Here is a 23253-nt window from a genome sequence, read left to right on the forward strand (position 1 = left end):
CACACACACACACACACACACACAAACACAGTGAAATGAGATGAAAGTGAATGTTCAGAGTGCCAATGTACTGCTCCCCTATAGATTGAACACTTGCAATAGATGGATAGATAAACAGATAGACAGATAGATGGATAGACGGATAGATGGATAGATGGAATGGATGGATAGAATACAATACAATACTGTCTCTGGCCACATGCCCCCCTTCCCTGACACCCTTGTGTGCATTTGTTTTTTCTTTTGCTCCAGTGAACGATTAGCTCTGCCTGGATGGAAGAACACGCCGCTCGTTCTAATTTGAGGCACAAAGAAACCCAGGCGCAGTCTATTGTGTTGCTGATGGTCTCACTTGTTTACTGTAATTATACCAGCATCTAAAAATGGAAGCGGTGATGACAGATCGATGTACACCCAGCATCTTTACCGTCGTCCTACTTCAATAACAGCTCAGAGACGAGATGAGATGTTTCGCCCCTAAACAGTCTATCCTTTGGTTGACTAAAGCTGCCCCGTGATCCAAAGGTCAAAGGTTTGCCCCCTGAAAGAAACTTTAAAAGGGGAACACCACCTAAATAAAGAATTCCAATTTGTTATTTCCATGGCCGAGGAAAGTTCAATCAATATTTGTGAATATGAGGTCCTCTCTCTCAAAGCCAGAAACCAGAGAGGTAAGTCTCAAACTTGTGATGTCATAGGGTATAAAGTCTGGAGCTGCTCCATAGACAATGGAGAGACTGATTTTGTGCACCCATAGTGTTTGTTTTGTTTTTTTTATACCCAAATGAGCTTTATTCTATTGCAATGTTCACAGTAGTGAAACAGAAAATGTGTCCATATACTCAGAACATCCCCCTGGATGCTCTCAGTGTCATCTAGAACATCTTTCCCCATTCATTGTCTATGGAGCAGCCTTAATGTGTATATCTTGCATGCATTCCTGCAGCACCTGCACACACAAACGTACAAAGATATAGGCTCATGTTCGTGTGTGTACAAAATGTTAAGTTGGCCAGGAATACATCAATCAAAACTTAAATTATTTCTTGTCAGTTTATGTCATTTCCATTAAACAGATTGACACTCTGAGTAAAAAAATACGTGTATGATTGAAGTGATTTTTTTATAGCATTCAATTTATGACTGAACAGTGTAAATGTATGGGAATTGCTCTTTTTAACGTGTTTCTCTTTGAAGGCTCCCTGATGAGTTAGAATCATCTACAAAATGTGTCAACATGTTTCATGGTGTTATTCCATGTCAATAAATATGAATGTAGCACCACACACACACACACACAAATACACCTCTAAGACGTGTTCACAGCTAATGACTGTTGATTGAATAATCAAATCAGTGTAATGAAGGAAGAGTGGGTTACAAATTGATTTGACAATGATTTTAATTATTGGCATATTTACAGTTTGATAAACTCATGAACTGCTCATTTTATTCAGCCGTGAAGGAGAGGAGAGGAGAGGAGAGGAGACGAGAGGAGACGAGAGGAGACGAGAGGAGACGAGAGGAGACGAGAGGAGATGAGAGGAAAAGGGAGGAGAGGAGAGGAGGAGAGAGGAGACGAGACGAGAGGACAGGCGATAGGAGAGGAGATGAGAGGAGAGGCGAGGACAGGCGAGGCAAGGACAGATGAGGCGAGGACAGGCGATGCGAGGACAGGCGATGCGAGGACAGGCGAGGAGAGGAGAGGAGTGGAGAGGAGAGGAGAGGAGAGGAGAGGAGAGGAGAGGAGAGGAGAGGAGAGGAGAGGAGAGGAGAGGAGAGGCGAGGACAGGCGAGAGGAGAGGAGACGAGAGGAGACGAGAGGAGAGGCGAGGACATGCGAGGCGAGGACAGGTGATGCAAGGACAGGCAATGCAAGGACAGGCGATGCAAGGACAGGCGATGCAAGGACAGTCGAGGCGAGGGCAGGATAGGCGAGGCAAGGAGAGAAAAGAGGACAGCACTGGACAGGAGAGGAGAGGAGATGAGAGAGGAATAGAGGAGAAGAGAGGAAGAGAGGAGAAGAGAAGAGAGGAGGGGAGAGGAGGGGAGAGGAGAGGCAAATGCCCTAAAAAGGCTGTAAGTGAAAAGGTTAGAGAGAGAGGAAGCCTGAGGAGAAATCAATAGGCCGAATGTTGACATAACCTTCTACTCATCTTATATTAACCACACCCTCGTGGCCTGTATTAGAGAAAACACACACACTCACGCCCACACATAAACACACACTCACAAGGTCGAGTGCACTCTGTAATGTATCATCCAGGAGTTCACAGGGGACTGTTAGAAGTTAAGAGGGAACATGTGTTGTAGCTCGGTGACTGCTGTTTGTGTGTGTGTGTGTGTGTGTGTGTGTGTGTGTGTGTGTGTGTGTGTGTGTGTGTGTGTGTGTGTGTGTCACTGCTCCTTCCCCTCTGTGCAGTTACTGTATACATAAATACTGCTGTAAATACAGTTGCTCCTCTCTCATTCTTATCTGACCTTTCCTTACTCTGCTTTCTTCCGTTTCTTCCTTCTTATTCTACGTTTTTTCTTCCTTCCATCTATCGCACCTGCTCATTTGCTTTTCTTTCTTTATGTTTTTCTTTCCTTTCCTTCATCGCTAAATCACTTAAAAGCAGTCGTTGCATAAAAAAAAACTGGTTAACTATTTACATACGGCCTTGCCTTAACCTGAATACCTAATGCCCCTCACATGTTGATATATTATTAAGCAGGAGCAGCATCACATTATAACATTTCCATACTATGGTTTGCATTAACCTATACATAAAATCATGCATGCTGTCAGTGTTTTCTCCTATTCACAGGTGGAGTTACGCACACTGCTCCCCAGTCATTCTACAACCGGCTGGCTTTATGCTACACACTCCCATGACGGTAGAGGGAGTGTGTGAATCTCAGAGCGCATGCTTAATGTATAAGTGTGTGCACAATATTAAATGAACACTCATAAATTTAAGATAGGTGCGGAAGCTGAAATCACAAGTGATAAACGAGCTAAGTGTATTCTTATGGCATGGGACCTGGAGTAACAAACTTTACAAAATGCATACAAAATAACATTTCTGGCTTCTGTGTACACACACACACATAGCTCAAATAGGTTAGTTCACATATAAATTGAGAGAAAGTATAGAATAAAAATGCCTGATAAATGACACTAGAGCTGATGAAGTTGCACAAAAGATGAGAAATACTGTATAATCAATATGAAAATGTTAAACTCAAAATGTGCCATTACTTTCTTCACATTCACTGTGATTTTATGTTGTTTATAAAATGTCCACCAGTCGATCTTGTTACCGTTAGCGACAGGATCTTTTGTGCAATATTTGTAAGAGAAAACCAGCATCAACATGCCCGTACCAGCAGTGTGATTTCAGCAGAATCCTACAAGCTCGAGGGTTTTGCATTGCTTCGGGGGATTTGGGCCAAAATACTGTAAGTCTATATATGGTAAGAGCTGCTGTAGCAATTTAGAGATATCTGCCAAGTACAATAAATAGACAGGAATGAGTGTTGGTGACATTGCTGCAGGAAAAAAAAAAAATGACAAGTCGCAGTGACATTTCTGACACATTTTACAGGAACAACAGTACTTAGTGTCCAGTGGATGGGGACAGCAGACTATAAATACCACCCTACATTTTTACATTTAACATGCCGTCAATATGTGCGTTCATACAGAGTGGCAAAGATGGCAGCTGTAGCAGGTAACGTTCTAGGTAGAAGACAGGTGTACGAACAAATATGCTCCATTTTGATGACATTTAGCTCTTTGTCCTATGGAGATGAAAATGGAATTATTGTAAGGCGCTTTGGATAAAAGCATCTGAGAAATGAATGTGATGTAATGAAAGTTACAATTCACATTAATAAATGTCTGTGAGGATCCATATGTGGTTCACAATAGGAAGTGGTGTGTATCATAAGCAGCAATGAAAAGGGTCATTCTATCATTTATACATAATGTATGTAATGTACAAAGTGTGAATTTGGCACTAAGCAACTCTCTCACATTACACAGTCATTTGATCAATTGTGATTATAAAAATACTGATTAAAGCAGCTTGACAAACCTTTAGAATAAAAGGGTAATAAAAATGACAAAACAGCAGAAAAAGCACAGTGTTACTAATAACATTAACAATGGCTCTGTTGAAGAGTCCCAGTATGTAGTGACAGTGCGCCAGCATGAGCAATACCAGGACCCTGAAACTAAAGCAGCTTAAACCTGCAGTAGGCAGAACGTTTTTGGCATCATTGGGCAAAAATTCCATAATAACCTTTCAGCATATTGTAATTCAAGTGACTTCTGCACCTCCTCATGGCTCTGTTTTCAGGCTTTAAAAAATCTAGCCCGTGACAGGAGACTTTGGCCAATCACAGGTCATTTCAGAGAGAGAGAGCGTTCCTATTGGCTGTGGTCCGGCTGGTGGGCGGTGCTTGGTATTTTCTCAACTGTCTCAACATGGCTGCTGGGTCACAAACTTTCTTATTTAACAGCTAAACAGTACACTACAAGATGTTTCTGGAACATTTGAGGCGAGAAATAGGCATTACAGTAACAGAATATTGATTCATATTTGATCAGCGCTGCCTAGTTTGACCGTTTGATCAGAGTTCGCGAGTGACTGACAGCTGCTCAGAGACGGCAGGCTCCAGCTCGGCTCCGATTGGTTGCTTTCCTCCGCTCTGTGAAATCTTGCAGATGCCATTAGGATCACCAGAGGACACCAGAGGAAACAGAGGCACATGATTTTTTTTCAGATTACCTGTCTCATGCACTTCTGTCAGGATATGACCGTTTTATAAAAAAGAAATTCTTTTAATCATATTTGCTCCATTTCTACACTGTTGCTTTAATGGAATTCAGCCATCATTCATTTTATCATTTGCACCTGTGCATTTCCTGCTGCGACATGTCAAAATGTTTCCTCAGAAAATCAGTGCTACGGTGCCGCCCACGCTGTTTGAATGATAAATGATCTCCTGTAGAAGCAGACACACCCTCGCAATTAGTACCAAAGATGTCACCAACCTATTAAGTGTGTCCTTTATGGTGATAAAAGTGCTGGTGGTACTGTGTGTGTGTGTGTGTGTGTGTGGTCTTTGGTGACAGTAATGTTAGATGGTGTTTCTTTGAAAGATCAGAGATGCTGTCCCCCTCACTACACTGCATCTGAACTCGATACGTAGTGAGAGCCAGTGTTTGGTGACATTACCGTGGCGTGGCACTTACTGGAAGGCCACTGCTTTTAATTACCAACAGCTGCAAGAGCCTTTTATAATGAGGGGCTCTCTCAGACCTAATTATTAGCGGCTCTACTGTTGCACATACAAGCTGGCACACACACACAACCACACATCTCTTTACTTCAGACCAATTAAAGATTCAACATTTAGCCCCTCTTTCTATCTATCCGACTCTCGTATTTCCTGCCCTCTCTTCCTCTCTGGTGGTTTATCCTAATTGGTCGTCTTGGGCTCTGTGTCGTCCTGTGAAAACCTGCTATTCACTTTGGTTTCAGTTTTTAGCTTTATCGCTTATTTACTTAGTGTCTTGTGATACCCTGCAGGCTCTAACATTAAGCAGCGTCTGGCATTCATGACTCACCCAGTATGTGTTGTTTTTTTCTAAAAACTCATTCTACATCCTTGGAAGTCTAGACAAGTTTGTTTTCTCCTAAATTTGGCTTCTAATCCGATGAGGCTGGTTCAAGAGAGGAAGATATATATAAAGATGGACGACATGACAGCTGCCCAAAAGGGAAGCCGGAACATCTCGATCGTCCCCTGGTGGCCGGCTGCAGTATAGCTCATAAATCCCACCCCCTCCATGTTAGCAGATGGGACATGGGCCAAACTAAAAGGTCAAAGTACACATCAAATACATTTTTCTCAAAGATCTGTCATGTTAGGTTGTTCTTATCACGCTGATGTATGTTCAAGTGTTATTTTTTTCTGATAAGTTTGGTTTTGATTAGTTATTTGATGCTATCAAAAGGGGGTGACACGTCGTGATTGGCGCGGAGCCAGAAGCTCGGGAATTGTACGAGAGAGGGGGATGTAACTTTCCATCACCGCCACCAGTCTGTGTAATAGAACATGTGTCAATTTGATCATAAATGTATTTATAGAGATACAGTATTATAGTTAGGTGTTGTGTCTTTCTAGCCAAGCAGCTAGGTGGCTCACACTAAGAAGCTGCAGCCGCGTTCAGCTTGTGATTGGCTCAGGCGGGTGTGTGGTCGGGACCTCGATACCGCAGCTCCAGCCCCTCTGATCACTACTGCGCAGACTCTGGCTTCAAATAACGTCAAAATCTCAAGATGGCAGCTCTCGTAACCGGGATATTTTGGCTTCACTTTTGTACAGTGGGAGGAAGTGGAGACGCGTTGCCCATCTAAAAAAGTGATATATATATATGCAGTCTATGGTCAGGTCCTAATGAATTGATGTGAAGTTGTTGCCGGTGCAATGTCAGTTAGACAAAGTGTGGATGTAAACTCATATATACTCTATTCAGTCAGCCGTCGCCACACAACAGGAAGGAATCACTCTTCTTGTTGTTTTGTTATCATAAAATGTTTCCGCCTGTAACTCAATCTGGATTCTTGATTACTGAAATGCATACAGTCAATACACATTATATAAACAGTAACAGTCCAAATGTCACGCAAACATCAATATAAAACCTTAACAGTTAACATTTGCTCATTTCAACTATTTTTCAAAAGGCGGATACTTTTTCTGTTGTTTTTTTATGTCTTCTGTGACAAAGAGTATTGACTCCGATTTTTTTTACACCTGCTAAAGGTCATTTCATTCATTCTCTTGCATAAATTCGGCCCTCTAAATGTTAGCTTAGCCCCTCTGATATTTAGGGCTCTAATGGACTGTTTGACTCAGACATTGTCAGGAGGAGCGTTGGTTTTGCTGTGCAGTCGTCTGCTGTGCTTGACCTTTTAACTCCCCTCTCACAATCATTAGAAACACAGATACATGCAGAGAGGGGATAAAGAAATCCCTAGGACAAAAAGTACAGTAGCAAATACACAAGAGAAGAACACACTTGTGGAGTTCTTTCAAAACCACGTTTATAATATTGTCTTTAAACATCTGTTTTGTTCACGTATTTATTAGGCCTGCGATAATAACCCAAAATCGTTTTAACGCCACTAATTTCATCTTTCGGAGGTTGTAGAGGGCTCAGTTTTAAAGCTAGAGTGAAGATATTGGCATCATATGAAATTAAAAAACCTAAGGAATCCATCGGTATCAACCACGTAACACTAGCTTCGTTAGTCACGAAGGAGGTTTAACAACGCTACGAAGTTACGCTAAATTTTAGCAAGAAAAAACTGGCATGGCCATTCTTAAAGGAGTCCCTTGACCTCTGACCTCAAGATATATATATGAAAATGGGTTCTATGGGTACCCATGAGTCTCTCCTTTACAGACATGCCCACTTTATGATAATCACATGCAGTTTGGGACAAGTCATAGTCAGTCAGCACACTGACACACTGACAGCTGTTGTTGCCTGTTAGGCTGCAGTTTGCCATGTTATGATTTGAGCATATTTCTTATACTAAATGCAGTACCTGTGAGGGTTTCTGGATAATATTCGCCACGACTTATTGTTGTTAATTGATTTCCAATAATCAATAAATAATTACAAGAAAAGATGACGGTCAATATGGGTTGCGCGCTTACTTTGATCTTTAACATCTGGTGGCTGTGTGTCTGGCCTCTCCAGTAGAGCTTTCGCTGCGGGGCCGCAGGTTTCCACCCGGCTCTGCTTTGCCAAGCACACCGGCAGTGAACACTCCGTCCTCCTCACGACGATTATCTCATTAACCTTATGGTTCCCTTATAGCATTGGGTTTAAAACCTAAAATATTGCCAAATAAGCGCTATTGCTTTTCGCTTCGACACCAAATCCTCTGCCATCGTTTTGTCTGTCAACTCTCTCTCATCCCGTGTGTGAAATGTGACTCCTTCTACTCTGTGCTGAGACTCCGTATGGAGCAGACACTATTCAGTTTGTAGAGTCCGTTGTCCCACCATGTATTGATAAAGATAGGCGAAAATGAACTAAATGGGTTTTATTTCTGTAAAAAAAAAAAGCACTGTGTAACACCGGTAACACCGACTACCGCGGCAAGCCTATCCTCTAGGCCAGTGGTCTCAAACTCAATTTACCTGGGGGCCGCTGGAGGCAGAGTCTGGGTGAGGCTGGGCCGCATCAGGTATTCCACAAAAAGCTTTGTTAAAAAAACATGAACTGTCCTGAACATGAATGGAACATTGAAGAACATGAACGGTTCTTCTGAACATGGCTTCTCTTGCCTACTCCTTGCTGCCAGAGATCTGGCAGCGTTTCCTCTCACATAGCTGAGCCACATTTGGCTTGAGGGAGGAAGCAGTTGAGACCCTCAGTATAGCTTGAAGATGATCATCAGTAAGTCTGGACCTGTACTTGGACTTAATGAAGTTCATGGTGGAGATGAGCTTTTCGCACAGATATGTGCTCCCAAAAAGGCACATGGTCCGCCTGAACATTCGGGAAAGCTCAGGGAAGCTGGGGGGCAATTCTCTCAAAAATTGCCCAAGCTTGTCTGCTTTTCCACTCACCTCCCTGAACTTGGCTTTGAGGTCAGAGTTGCACTGCAGGTCAATGAGCTCCATTTGAAGCACAGGAGGGGCATCTTGCACATCGAAGGAGAAGGGGTCCGCAAAAATTTGAAAAGTGGCTCTGTGCGTCTTGAAGTCTGCAAATCTGTGATCAAATTCCTCCTGTAGCTTCACAATGGCATCAACATACTTCTCACCACTGAATGGTGTGCCTGCATCCACGAGTGCCTTGCATGCTGGGAAATGGCAAAGGTTTGTCTGAGAGAGCTGGGCTTTCCATAACACAAGTTTTGTGGAGAATGCTCTCAAGTTGTCATAGGCAGCACTGACGAGCTGCCCCTGGCCTTGTAACTTCTTGTTCAGTACATTCAGCTCATGCGTGATGTCAACAAGAAAAGCTAAGTCCATGAGCCATTTGGGATCACTTAGCACAGGAACAGCCACCCCATCCTTCTCCATGAAGGCTTTCACTTCTGCTCTCAACTCAAACAATCTCTTCAAGACGTTTCCCCTGCTGAGCCAACGTACCTCGGTGAAGTAGAGCACATCCTCATATTCCGACTCCATTTCCTGTAAAAAAGCACGGAACTGCCGGTGCTTTAAGCCCCTGGATCTGATTTGGTTGATGCATTTCACAACGACAGACATCACATTGTCAAACTTCAGGCATTTGTTGCAAAGGGCCTGCTGATGGATAATGCAGTGCAGAGCAATGGCCTCCTCCACACCCTCCTCTTCCAGTTTTCTTTGAACAAGTGCCACCAGTCCATTTTTCCTCCCTGTCATTGATGGCGCTCCGTCGGTTGTTATTCCAACAAACCTCTTCCATGGCAAACCGGCATCCACAATGGCATCACACAGCTGGCGAAATATCTCCTGAGCGGTGGTCTGGCCATGCATTGGAATTACTGTGAGCAACTCCTCCATCACTTCAAAATTGTCATCAACACCACGGACATACATTGCGAGCTGGGCAGTGTCAGTGATGTCTGTGCTCTCATCAAGAGCGACTGAGTATGCATGGAAACATTTGGCTTTCTCACGCAGTTGATCATAAATGTTACTTGACAGGTCAGAAATGCGCTCTGCCACGTGTTGGCAGAAAGGCTGATGTTGCTAAACTGACCCTTCTTTTCCGGACAGACTATACTTGCAGCCTGTAATATGCACTTTTTGACAAACTCGCCTTCTGTGAATGGCTTTCCCGCCTTAGCAATCATCTCACTAACCACGTAGCTAGCTTCGACTGCTGCATCATTCTCTTTGGTTGCTTTCTTGAAGAAATCTTGTTGCCTCAGTAGACATGTTTTAAGATTGGCAACCCGGTTGGCTCTATCATCTCCCTGGTATTTTGCATACTCCTCAGCATGCCTAGTTGAGTAATGACGTTTCAGGTTGTATTCCTTGTGCACCGCAACTTTCTCTGTGCAAATAAGACACGTCGGGGTGCCCCTGTGCTCAACAAAGAAATATTGCGTCTCCCACTTCTCCTGAAATTGTCTGTGCTCGTCACCAACCTTTCTCTTCACTGCAGGCTTGGAAAAAGACATGATTGGGGCTCACAAAAACAACAAAACCAACTAGTTTACTAGCTATCTGCATTACAACTCCTTATCCTCTCCCGCTTCTCGTCTCCTGCGCGAGCCCTCCGCGTCACTCCCTCCTCAAGCCTCTGCCAATCACAGGTGGCTATCTTCACAAGTCAATGTCAATGCTGCGTTCGCTGACATCATGTAAACCTGACTAACTACAGTAACAGAACTTGTAACTTAAAAGTGGACCCCACATCACCCAGTCGTTACACTATATATTCATTCCACTTGGTGTCACTCCGCAATAAAGTTGTGCCTGCTGTGTTTGTGTTGCTCTGCAATTACACCACCAAACCGCTAGTTGGCGGCGGCGTCTCTATGAGTTTCCTTCTTCTTCTTCTTCTTCTTGTACTACAAACAGAAACTGAGCGGAGTTGGAGCTAATAACTGTTGAACCACAGAACTTTTACTGACATTACTGGAACGCCGAAAAGACAAAATATATCTGAATGGATTTGTGTGAACAAACATTGAAAAGATCGAGGCAGAGAGAAGTTGAACTTTATGTGGTTGTCCGGGGTCCTGGCCGTTCAGCATCGCTGAGAGACTGGACCAATCACAGCTGTTGCGGTCTGCGTCGCCGCGACGTGTAGTTACATTTCTGGAGAGGTGCACGTCAGGCTACGGCGTCGATTCAACGCAGATGCTTTGATGCTTGCATCAAGCCCGGCCGATTGCCCGTCCCCGGGAGCCATATACCCCACTGTGATTGGTAGGTTCGTTCAGCTCGGGCTCGCGCAACAAAGGGACCTTCCACACACAACGCGGCAAAGTGCCATTCACATAAAACTCGTGGGCCGTGGGCGCCTGGTTAGCTCAGTTGGTAGAGCGGGCGCCCATTTAACACGGCTTGGTCCTGACCGTGGCGGCCCGGGTTCGAATCCGGCCTGTGGCCCTTTCCGCATCCACTCTCTCTCCCCCCTTCCCAAGACTCTATCCACTGTCCTGTCAATAAAAATGAAAAAATGCCCCCAAAAAAATAACTTTAAAAAAAAAAATTAAAAAAAAACTCGCGGGCCGCACTAACATTAAACTTTCATATCAAGGTGGGGGCCACAAAATATCGTCTCGCGGGCCGCAATTGGCCCGCGGGCCGCGAGTTTGAGACCCCTGCTCTAGGCTATCTGCTTATGCTCGTTGACTCCAGAGAAGTGGAGAAGAGTTCGTTTGTAACGTTAGTTATCCAGCATTCAGGAGCAAAAGTGAACTGCAGCTGCGGCCTGCATAGGCCAAGTGCGGATGACATGCTTGACAAAATCCATAGAGCCCTGAAGCCCCGCCCCCGCTGCTGCACAGAGCGCTGTTCACTTGTTTATTAAAAGTTTATTAATATTGAATTTATCACATGTCCGAATTGCACCAAATTCAGCAAAGCACTCCCTTGGGCCCCCAGCAATACATTTGCCAAGTGTGAAACAGATCGGATGATATCTTGAGATATGTGAAGGATATACCCACAGACGGACAGACAGAGATTGCTTGCTTTGTAGTTAGGTTGTTGTTGATGTTCAGAAAAATGTGGTCACTATAATTATATTGTGGTACTTTTAAAAACTTTCCGTTCACTTACTGGATATGGATCTCTCCCAGTTCCACCCCCACCACCTCCTTTCCACTATTGATTGTCCTTCATCTGCTCAACATTGCATTTAAGCCACACCTAAACGGTTCAGAAAGCTCACTTCTGTGGGCTGTGGTTTTTAAGAAAAAAGAAAAATCTGACGCTGCATTCTGCCATGGCCTCGGGAGTGGGATGAGAAATATCCCAATTAATCAGTAAACGGGGGGGAAAAAAAGAAAAATAAACCCTTGAGTCAAGTCCAGTCCATGTCCCCTTTAATCAAACCCACCCCAACTTCCCTTTAATCACAGCACTTTTCTCTAATGCTAAATAAAGCCTGGAGGGCACAAGGGGCCGAGGGGGCGAGAAAATCCCCAGGAGATTGTCTGTCATCAGTTGAGCGTGTTACTGAAGTGGAAAATTAACCTCTTCTTTCACCTGACGCAGAGATGGAGTGAGGTAGAGCTGTAGGTCCATCGAGCACGGACAGTGCATCCTGTCATTTGTATGCATTGCAGCACCAGCCCTAGTTAAAAATCGCGCATTTGCACATTTCGTGTAAGCTCACTTCTTTTCCCCAATAAGCCTCTACTAACATCCCAACCTTACTCCTCTCTCTCCTCCTTCCCCAGTGTAGAGATTAAAAAAACTGCTAAATAAACCATATTTGTCGATTAGCCCACATGTTGTTCCATATACATTTTGTTTCTTTCGCTACAGGGTCTCCTCTCTCTAAGAATTTTGAAAGTGAGACATGATCTCTGCAAAAAATGACGCGTGTTAAGACTTCAGATACTCAAGTCTTTCGTTCTCTGTAAGGCTGTCCTCCATCTCAATGATGAAAGCTCTGTCAATTGGCTCTTCGAAGCAAGAGTTTTCTCGCACACACACACAGACACACACACACACACTCGCCACCAGCGTCCTCATTAGGGCTTCCTGCCACTTCAGCATTTCGTATCCTGTCTTGTTTTAGCAGAGCCAATTTAAATGTCTTGCTTGTAGATTTGAATCATTTATGGGTGAAGTTTGGCATTTTTTAACCATTCCAGGATTTTCCATTGTATACACTGTAATACTTGTATATACTGGTTCATATTTAAGCTGCTGTGTTGACAATGTCAAATGTTTTTTTATGTTTTAAGATGGTTTCATGTTGTTTTTGTTGTGTTTTTTATGTAAAGGAATGGGCTGTAGCACTGGGCCCAAGACAAATTTCCCCTCGGGGACAATAATGTTTACTCTATACGGTGATAGAATGCTTTTATTCTTATGTGTGCACTTAAGATGTATGTGTGACTGGGTTTGACTCTATTTCATGCTTATTCCTCTTAAACTGCTGTCTCTGCATCATATATAATGCTGTATCTCAGCATTCATGTCACCAAGACACGATTGTGATTCCCAAGTTTAACTAGTCAGGTCTTTCCATCTCTGTGTCCCTGCTTGCTCTGTAGAGACTGTGTGACAAATTACAAGTTTATAAATGGATAGAGGTGAGCCGTTGTTTAAAAATCAATACATCACAGGATGACTGACACCAAAATCCTCTTCATATCTGTGAGAAACAGCTTTGTACAAGCAAACAAGTATGTTAAAAGAGCCCAGTAGTGATTCAGTTTAGATTTATTTCATTTAATGTTAATCTGAAAATACACACTCTCCATGCAACGCGCAGAGGTATATGTTTAATTTTTATTTAAGGTATATAAAGACTTAATCGGACCTTCTGGAAGCAAAAAGAAAATTCTACCATGGCGAAGGCCTGAGGTGACCCGCCCTACTCTGTCTCTGGTTGGCTTTCCCTGATATTCTTACCCTAAACCTAACTAATCTCACTCCTCATGCCTAAACCTAACCAACCCAACCAACAAACGCAACGAGTAATAAGAGGCAGAGTCGTGGGTCATGCCTTCGTCAGTAGGAAAAACAATCGGGAAGGTCCAATGAACCATGTGCTTCTGTTTGTTGCAAGGAGAGTGTGTATTTTCGGAAAACAATGGCCGTTTGTTTTCGGGATAACGAGCTGTCGGACAAATGGGCTTTCGGTCCAATGGGCCATTTTTCGGACTACTTGGGACTTGGAATAATGGGCAGTCAGAACAATGGCCGTTTGTTTTATGGATGACGGGATAAAGGGCTGCACAGTTAATCGAATATTAATCGCAATCCCGATTTTGGCTTCCCACGCTTCCTAAAGTAACAGCTAGAGATGCACCATCAATAAGCAGCCAATTGAAGCCGGACGGTTTTCAGCAGTCTCATATATCCAAGTATTTGCCGGTCACACTCACATGTGCAGCTGCCACATGATGGTTTTACGTCGGCACAGTCAGTAACATCACAGACACAACATGTCGTTGTAGTGGAAGTTCTTCAGTGTGAGTGAAGAAGACATAAAGCTGCAATCACAACTGTAAGTCCAAAATGAGCCGTGGAGGAAAAACCTCAAAACATTTGGAACAACTAACTTAATCAGACACTTATTATGTTGGAAGTCATTCTCATGATGCTGCTCAGAGTAATCACAGTGACCGGCTCGTCTGCCTACGGCACAGAGCTGGAGAGCTCCGTTAACGGAGGTTCCATTGTGTTATATTATGATGTATTCAAGCTCAGCTCAATAAAAATGAGCATTGGACTATGGTAAATCATAACGCTATCATGACGAGTTCAAATATAATCTTGTAAAATGTAGTTTTTAGCAAGAAACTTGAATAAATCTAGTTGTTTGAAGGAGATGTTTTCACAGCAATATAGAATAGATATTAGAAGGAGAAATGTGACCTGTTTCATTTCCTTTCACTACCTCTAAGCAGCTTCAAAGATATAATTAGAACTACTAATGCCAAGATTTTTTTTAATCAAAGCAAATGTTTCAATGAAAATACAATCATTTATTTCCTAATAATTTGAATTATGTGTTTTTATATAAATAACAACAATAGATGACAGTAACAAAATAAAAAGGATAACATTTAGAGTTTTTGACAGTTGGAATGTAGCACGACATGGAAGTGAAAGCAGCGCTCTGCTTATTTAAATGTGGAATTGCAATACAATATTTTGTCCCTAAAATCTATGAATAATCGTGATAAATAAATGTGATCTCAATATTGATCAAAATAGTCGTGATTATCCTTTTGGCCATAATCATGCAGCCCTACCTCACTGGCTACCTAATAGCTGCCGCATTGCACTGCGCTCATACAGCAGTTACCACTGATAACGCCAACCCACAGCATCATCGCAGAAACGTAGCGCCCAGGTAATGTAAATGTAAATCGTAAATTGTAAATGTAAACACTGTTAGCTCTGTCAGCACTGTTGCTGTTGTTTGAACTGTTCGTGCTGTCAGCACCGTTAGCCGCCACCATGTTGAGAGCCGTGTGGAGGCAATCCCTCAATCATAGATATGATCTGAATCTGGAATTTAGCACCTTTAATACTATTAAAAGACAAAAGGGCAGAGTCATTGCAATGATAACTACCAATCAAACACCTGAATGAGTCATGTTTACTTAATATTTTTTCCTCCTCTCCCTCTTCCTCCTTGCTTTTCTGACTTTTTACCTTCTCCCTGCGTTTTACTTTAAACTCTGTCCGTTTCTGTTGCCCGGTATTTTTTTCCTCCCTTTTTCTCTGTTGGGATATGAATCACTGCTAATGTTTAAGACGCTATCTTGGAGTGTGCTTAACCTCTGCCCCAACCATCCACCACTGTTTTCTAACCCTCTTTCTTCTCTCTCTCTCTCTCTCTCTCTCTCATTCACACAGAAGAAGTGAGTCATACACAGAGAGCATTACACACATTTACAGAAAAATGCATACATGCAGACAGACACCAAATGGAAAATTTGTCTCTTTCCTGCTCTTGATACAAATTGTGTTTGGCACATGTCTATGTGTATCCACATCACCCACTTAATGTGGGTTTGTGTCCCTGTGCGGATGTGTGTGATACTGTAATTTACAGGGCATAGCTCTAATGTTGTCATCCCATTGTGAACGTGTCGCCTCGGTTTTTCCTGACGTTGTTTGTGCATGTGGGTGGGTCTCTGTCTGAGTGTGTATGTGTGTGTGTGGGCAAGTTTAATCTGACGCTGCAAATGATGTTTGACGTTAATGAAATGTTTAATGAAGCCATGGCCAGAGGGGAGGTGCGGGGAGACACATGCACACACAAAAACACACACATTTACCATCCACGCACCTGTGCATGCATGCACACAAATGGGCATGTTGCACACACATGCACACACGAAGGCATTATTAAAAGGTCCCCGTCACACTAAACAAAGGTGACAGAAAACCACCGTCTCTCCATCCTGAGACTGTCAGCACCAGAGAAACAAAAGCATCGGTTGCTTGTTCAAAAGCTTTCAATGCCCTGCGTTTGTGGGTTTTGTGACCTGTTGAGTATTTCCAATTTACATTTTTCAACATTTTTGAGCTCCACAAATTCAGATGGTGGTGTTGGCAGAAGTTTAGTAATGGATATCTCAAAACCCACCCACATAAAACCAAAACTATCTGCACTGCTAGCTACCATTAATGTGAGTTTTGTTGTGCTTTGGGTGAAATGATGCTTTAATTTGAGTCATAGACCAATTCATGCCTTGAGCCTCTCCCATTCAAATGTCATGTTAACTTTCAGACGTATTTAGCACTGGTTTTAACCTTTCACACTCCCTGGGCTTGCAGGGTCAGAGTTCTGTGATTTGCAAAAGACCTGAGCAGCTGGAGAGCAGCCAGGGCTCCTCAGTCATGGCACCTTTGGTTGGTCTGAATCACCGGTCCACAAATCAGGGTCCTTGAGGCCACAGTGCTGCTGGGTTTTTATTCTGCAGAGTTGTTTTCCTTTTGGCTGTCTAATCAGGGACTGGTTAGACCAAGGACGAGAGGTGACTGCAATTAGCCACCTCACAGAATAAAAAACGAGCAATGCACTGAACCCTACAGTAAATACCGTATTTGAGAATCGGTTGTCCATAAGGTCTGATGACATGGGTGATTGGGACTTGCCCTCAGGACTTCAATGAAAAAAAGCAGTGGGGTTATCAAAAAAATTATGCATGACACCCAGGCTGATCACCAGTTTGAACAATTTTGAACAATTTGATAATAATGAAAAACTGCCTCTTCAATTAAAATATAATGCCTCTTCAATAATAAACAAATGCCTCTTCAATAAGGAAATGTGTATAAAGGGGGTTTCAATGAAAATAAACCAATAAACAAAACACAGCCTGCAGGCTTTAGGTTATCAATAGGCAAGCACAAACTCTTGCACGAATAGCACTAAGATCTGATGCAGGTAACCGAGTGGAGAGGTGTTCTTTAATAATCACTCTAGCTAGGTTTCAGAATTTTGGAGGGATTATTGATCATTTTTATCAATTCACAAGTGGTAAAAAATGGTTAAATTTAGCACCAATTCCTTCCACATTTTCACAGTTTATTTTAACTGATTAATTAATTCATTCATTCATGTTTATTTCTGATTTATAACTAGAACAACTTGACACACAGTGCTGAGTTGCATCTCAAATTAATCTTCATGTTCCCAGCTTTCAGATGATGTACATCACTTCTATGTCACATCTACTGCTGACCTGCTATCTCCCCCTAAATACCCCCTATACCTCCCTAAAAAAGACAAAAAAACAGGTCTATTGTTGGTCTCAGAGGGTTAAAGATTCTATTATTTCAAAACTCTGCCAGGTGCTGGGCAACGCCGCCGCCGCCGCCGCCGCCCTCCTGGCGATCAGATCTCCTATCGGCGATCTCAAGTAACCACTATTGGACGGCATGTAAATAGAAACTATCACCCAACCACAGCTCAAGGAAAAACAGCTACTGGCTGCTCAAAACGTCCCCATTAGTTTCCAGATAAAGTAACACCCAAAGGAATTTCCCCTCGCCCTGAGTTGAGGGTCTAAGCTTGTTTTCATGTATTATTTTCATAATGCGAGCCCTGAGTGTAACAGAGAATAATGGCTATATAAACCAAAAAAAATTGCTGGAGGACTGCCAGTTTGAATCCAGTTTGTGTGTGGTGGGCATCCTCTCCTCTCCTCCCCGCCTGCCCCCGTGTTGTTTACATGTAGGTGCCTTTGAGTGAAGCACTTAGCTCTGAACTGCTCCAGCTGAGCTACTTGTTATTAACAGTGAGGTGCAGCTCCCAGGTGTGAATGTGTCTGTCTGTGAGTGTGAGGGGGGAAAAAAACAGGCTACATGCTCAGCAAACCTTGCCAGAGTAAATCAAATTCTAGAAAAAAAAAAAAGAAGGAAATTCCAGTGTTGCGAAGAATAGTAGAAGATTAACGTCTTATTTGTCCTCGCAATCAGCAGCACCATGAGTGCAACCTTATAGGAAAGTGGAAGTATAGAGAAGAGACCGTATAGAGATTTGGCTATCACAGTTAACTGCATTTACCATGAGACCATGAGACCATCACACACACACACACACACACACACACACACACACACACACACACACAGATATACACAAAGACAATAGGAGGGAGAGGCAGCAAGAGAGTGCGGGGAGAACGCGAAAAAGAGCGAGCGAGATAGCAAAATGGAGCAGGTGGGAGGAAAGAGAGGAGATAAGACTGATAGAACAAAAAGTGGTAAAATGCATGTAGAGAGGAGTCATTAATCTTTGAGATGCCCCTTCCTCTTTTGTTCTAAATTGCCTGCTATTTATAGGCTGTCGTCGGGGCTGCGCCCGGGTGTCGAGGATGTTCTCATTGGTCCAGAGAGGGGTCAGAGGTCAAGTGATTTAACTCCAATTGCAGACTTTGTGTCTCCTATGTGTGCGTGTGTGAGTGTGTGTGTGTGTGTGAGAGAGCGAGAGAGAGAGTGTGTGTGAAATGATTTAACTCTGCTCTGAATGTGTGTCTCCTGCGGCTTCATTATCCAAGCTGGAGAATCACACACTGAGGCAGCAGAATCACCTTTTAATGGGACTATTTTCAGCAAAATGGAAAGGAATGAGATAAAGCAACACACACACACACACACACACACACACACACACTCAAGTGATATAAGACATTTACGATCAGCAATAATGCAACATATTCTTCACAGAGGCATCAGGACAACTTTTCAGCTAGTTGTGCTGTTTGTTGGTAAAGTAACTAGTGCAGGGGACATTAACCATGGCCACAAAAAGTTACTCTGTGGCCACAAAATATCCGCTGTAGGTGGCCCCCTGTGGCTACCAAGTTTTAGTTTTGAGATTATGGCATCCGCGTCCTAACTGAATGCGAACGTCAGCAACAAAGTCAGTTTGATTGCATGGTTCTATACTAACTGGCCACAAGTGACGCAGCGCTGAACAGCACAACTGAACTTTTGTCGGACACCCTGTTTCTATTCATTCCTGTCACTTATTTTAATGAAAGCGCCGCAATGGACGAAGAACGGCTGATTCCAGAAGATGAAATGAGGGCATTAATGCTTTGTAGTCGGCAATCCCCATTAGTCGTTAGCAGCCGGCGGGCAGCACAGTCCTGATTGGCTAAATAGAGGCGCTAGCAGCTAACGTCAACGGAGGCTGTAGTGTGTTAAATTATGATGCATTCAAGCTCTATTCAGTAAAAGTAAATTAAAATGTTATCATGATGTGTTCAAATGTAATCTTGAGAAACCTAAATACAGTTTGAAGGGTATGTTTTCACAGCAATATAAAATAGATATTAGAGAAGGAAATATGACCTGTTTGACTTCCTAGCACAAGCTCTAAGCAGCTTATAATACAAAATTAAATTTACTAATGCCAATCAAATAAAAGCAATTATTAAAAAAAATAAAAATTCCTAATCATTTGAATTGTATGTTTTTATGCAATAAAGATAGACTGTATCTTTTGTAGTGTGTGCAATAAGAGCCTTTGAGAGAACAAAGTCTTTTTGAGTTTTCAATCTAAATAAATAATAATAATAATTATATATTTTCATTATTTAATGTTTAAAGGAAGCCTGTGTGAAGTTACATTAAATTGCCTTTTCTGTACTGTTTTTACACCAAAAATGTACTTTGGCTACCCAATTAGTGTCCCGTGGAGCCAGTGCTTAAACATATTAGCGTCAATCCCTGTAGTGGGTTGTGCACATGGATTCACTTTTACCCCATGGATTGACAAAGTAAAGAAAAGCACACTCACTAATAGTGGTATGAACATGTAAATGGATAAGGGAGGACAACCTATTGTATTCAGGATAACTGTTCCAAATGCTCCAAACACTGCCATCATGTTGATCCCTGTTTTTGTATCAACATGGAAAAAAACAGTCAGATATGGCGTAGCTTTTAATAACTTTAAAGTCAGCCAAACCAACTTCTTTCTTCCTCCTCTCAGTCACCCAAAAATATACTCAACTGCATGAACAGAGCAGAACAAGCTACAGCAATCAACTTGGATGGTTTATAAACATTTAATCAAAGGTGTCATAAATCTAAATTAGAGTAATCTTATTTTAAGCACTTGAACTTTAGTTTCCTCCATATATTCGTCTTTTCCTGGGCCACATTTGCTAAGCTCCTCATTTCAGATCCATGCAAGAAACAGCTTCTTAGAAAAACAAACTGATCAGTCGCCAATAATAACTGGAAACCGCCTGACTATGACACAAACTTAAGACAGATATGGAATTATACCTAATGCCTAGTTCACACTACACAACTTTCAAAGTCGTCAGATCGCAGTATTGTTCACACTGCACAACTTGCTCTCTTGTAATCGGGAGTCTTGAAGTCGTTGTGGTTTTCACACTACATGACTGACCGGCGACAGGAGGTCACACACTACAAGATCTTTCACCGAGAGGAATCCCCGATGAGGTCTCCAATCTACGTTTTGTCACGAAAACACGAGAGAAAAGCACAGTAAATGTTGTGATATGTGCGAGACGCATTGCTGATGTTGTAGTTGGCACATGTTCACAAAATAGCCTGTTTCCACAGGTCTTTTTTAATATTTATTCCTTGCTCCGTGTTGCAACTGCACACACAGTAAGTGCCTATTGTTACAGGCAACCCCTCCTCCCCCAGGTTTCTCCTCAACCCATGTCTTGCGCTCTCATTGGCTGTAGCTCGTGGCCGGAGTCCACGACAGGTCCAGATATTTAGCATACAAGATATCTGGAATGTGTCTACGAGGCGAGCAGTTCACACATGACATTCGAACGGCGATGTGCAAGCGACGAGCCAACGCCGATTTTCCTCAGATCTGGGGCTTTTGTCTGGGAACTCCTAAATCTAAAATCTAAAATCAGGGCTAAAGGCAGGTAGTGTGAACTCGCTATTAGAGGCCCTGCTTCTCACAGGCGCTGTAATCTATTCTGGATGATGAGACTCTGCTCAGGTTAAAATTGAGCGAGCTTTGATAGGAGTTAGGCGAGTTCACCAAACTCACTGCACTGATAACAATGATAATAATGCTGTCCCGCCCTAACAGATGCAACAAAACTAACAGCAGGGTGAGGGATGTCATTCATATACATGTGTTCACAACAAGAGGTCTCATCAGCCAAAATTAGGGCTGCACAATTTTGAAAAAATATCCAATTGCAATTGTTTTGACTGATATTGCAATTGCAATATGATTTGCGAAATATTATTATTTTTGTCATTTTTAGTGAAAAACATTAAAATGATTATGGTGTGATTTTTGTGGGGATCTGTAGCAGACAAATATGTTTTCTTAAGTCTGTAAAATATGATGTGTAGGCCAGGACATTTATGCAGCATGGCAATATTTAATTTAAAATGGTATTTTGACACATATTTAACCTTTAACAAATATTGCACCTCCTGCGATTTGAAAATTGCAGTAGGCCATATTGAGATTTTGATAAAATTTTGATTAATTATGCAGCCCTAGCCAAAATAAATGAAAACACCTGTGAAGGTGAACTGGGCCTTTAACTTACTTTACTGTCTAGGGTTAACAGAAAAAGAACAAACAGTGCTATACCTAAATTAATAATAGCTTAATAATGAGCCATGAATATCTGAATTTTGAAGTGTTTTTTTTTCATTGGGAATACTTTCTACTGAAAAATATCCCAATTATACCTCCACGGTGTGCTCTTTGGAGTAAAGACGACACTATATTTTTTAAATGAAATCGTTCAAGGTTGTCTTTCACAACAGCTGCTCCAAATGAATTTTAGGGAGTCAAATCCACATGGAGGCTTAAAAAGTTTCCAACTCCCTCATCAGTGTCACAGCCCGGTTCCATGCCAAGCTCAGCCTGCCACTGTCCTGCAGGGACAGACGTTGTCACGACAACCAGAGTGCATGTGAAGGCCAATCAGATGAAAACCCCCGGCCCACGTCAGGTCCCATGATGTCTGCGCTTCACTCGCAGTAAATTGTTTGTGAGCGTGTGTGTGTGTGTGTGTGTGTGTGTATGTTGGGTAACAACACGCCTGATGGCTATGGTGTCCATCTTGGCTGTGTCATCGTATGCTGACCTGTCTGTGGTGATGGTATGTGACACCCGTCTCTCTTCCGCCTGTGTGTATGTGTGTGTTCTTTCTTTTATGTCACATTAACACTTTTCTAGACTTCTTGCGTATTAAATGAACTCTCCATAGTTCAAAGAAACGTGTGACTTTGTTCAAATGTGGACAATCTTATGTTTATGTGTAAATATCATAAGAATATGTTTGTAAGTGTGTGTGCGTATGTGTGTGTGTGTGTGTGTGTATGTGTGTGTGTGTGTGTGTGTGTGTGTGTGTGCGTGTGTGTATGTGTGTGTTCATAAGCCCGCGGGACCTGTGCAAACTGGCAGCCTGTTTGTTTTGTGGTTGTCATTGATTATCTGGACGATGATGTTGCTTTAATTGCATCTATGAAAATGTATCCTGACAGCATGACTGTGTGTGTGTGTGTGTGTGTGTGTGTGTGTGTGTGTGTGTGTGTGTGTGTGTGTGTGTGTGTGTGTGTGTGTGTGTGTGTGTGTGTGTGTGCGTGCGTGCGTGTGTGTGTATGCATGTGTGTGTTTGCATGCATGTGTGTGTGCGTGCGTGCGTGCGTGCGTGCCTGTGGGTATTATTCTTCTTTACACGATGTGGAAAGTTTGCTCCTTATTTGACCTCAAAGACTGCAAGGCAAAAACTAGGACACCACAGTAAGTACACATTAGCATACACACACACACACACACACACACACACACACACACTCAGCAGATTCATATGGACCTGGCTAAAGCACATGCACATGTTTGATGTGGTTCAAATGTGAAATAAGTGCAGTTTGATGTTAGCTTGTGGTTCACAGTGCTTTGTAAACAGGTTAAGATAAAACTCCTTGTATTCTATTCTAAGTGTCATGTTTTATTCCAAACCAGCCACAGCATAACAATCTAAGAGATACTATTTTATGCATCCAGGGTTCTTCAAATGAGTAATCCCGAGAAACCAAGAAGTCAGC

The 23253-nt window shown here is 42.6% G+C and overlaps 1 protein-coding gene across 1 annotated transcript; it reads right to left on the reverse strand.

Annotated features, from left to right (window-relative positions):
• Window positions 1–8358: 8358 nt before the first annotated feature.
• On the reverse strand, window positions 8359–9606 carry LOC141781521 (general transcription factor II-I repeat domain-containing protein 2A-like). Its single transcript, XM_074657345.1, has one exon. The coding sequence runs from the start codon at window positions 9604–9606 to the stop codon at window positions 8359–8361; it is 1248 nt and encodes a 415-aa protein (XP_074513446.1).
• Window positions 9607–23253: the final 13647 nt, after the last annotated feature.

Source organism: Sebastes fasciatus, chromosome 13 (genome assembly GCF_043250625.1).
Source record: "Sebastes fasciatus isolate fSebFas1 chromosome 13, fSebFas1.pri, whole genome shotgun sequence".
NCBI lineage: Eukaryota > Metazoa > Chordata > Actinopteri > Perciformes > Sebastidae > Sebastes > Sebastes fasciatus.

Bases quoted from the DNA above. Each gene is read 5' to 3' on its own strand.
- LOC141781521 (XM_074657345.1), bottom strand. From the start codon at position 9,606: ATGTATGTCCGTGGTGTTGATGACAATTTTGAAGTGATGGAGGAGTTG.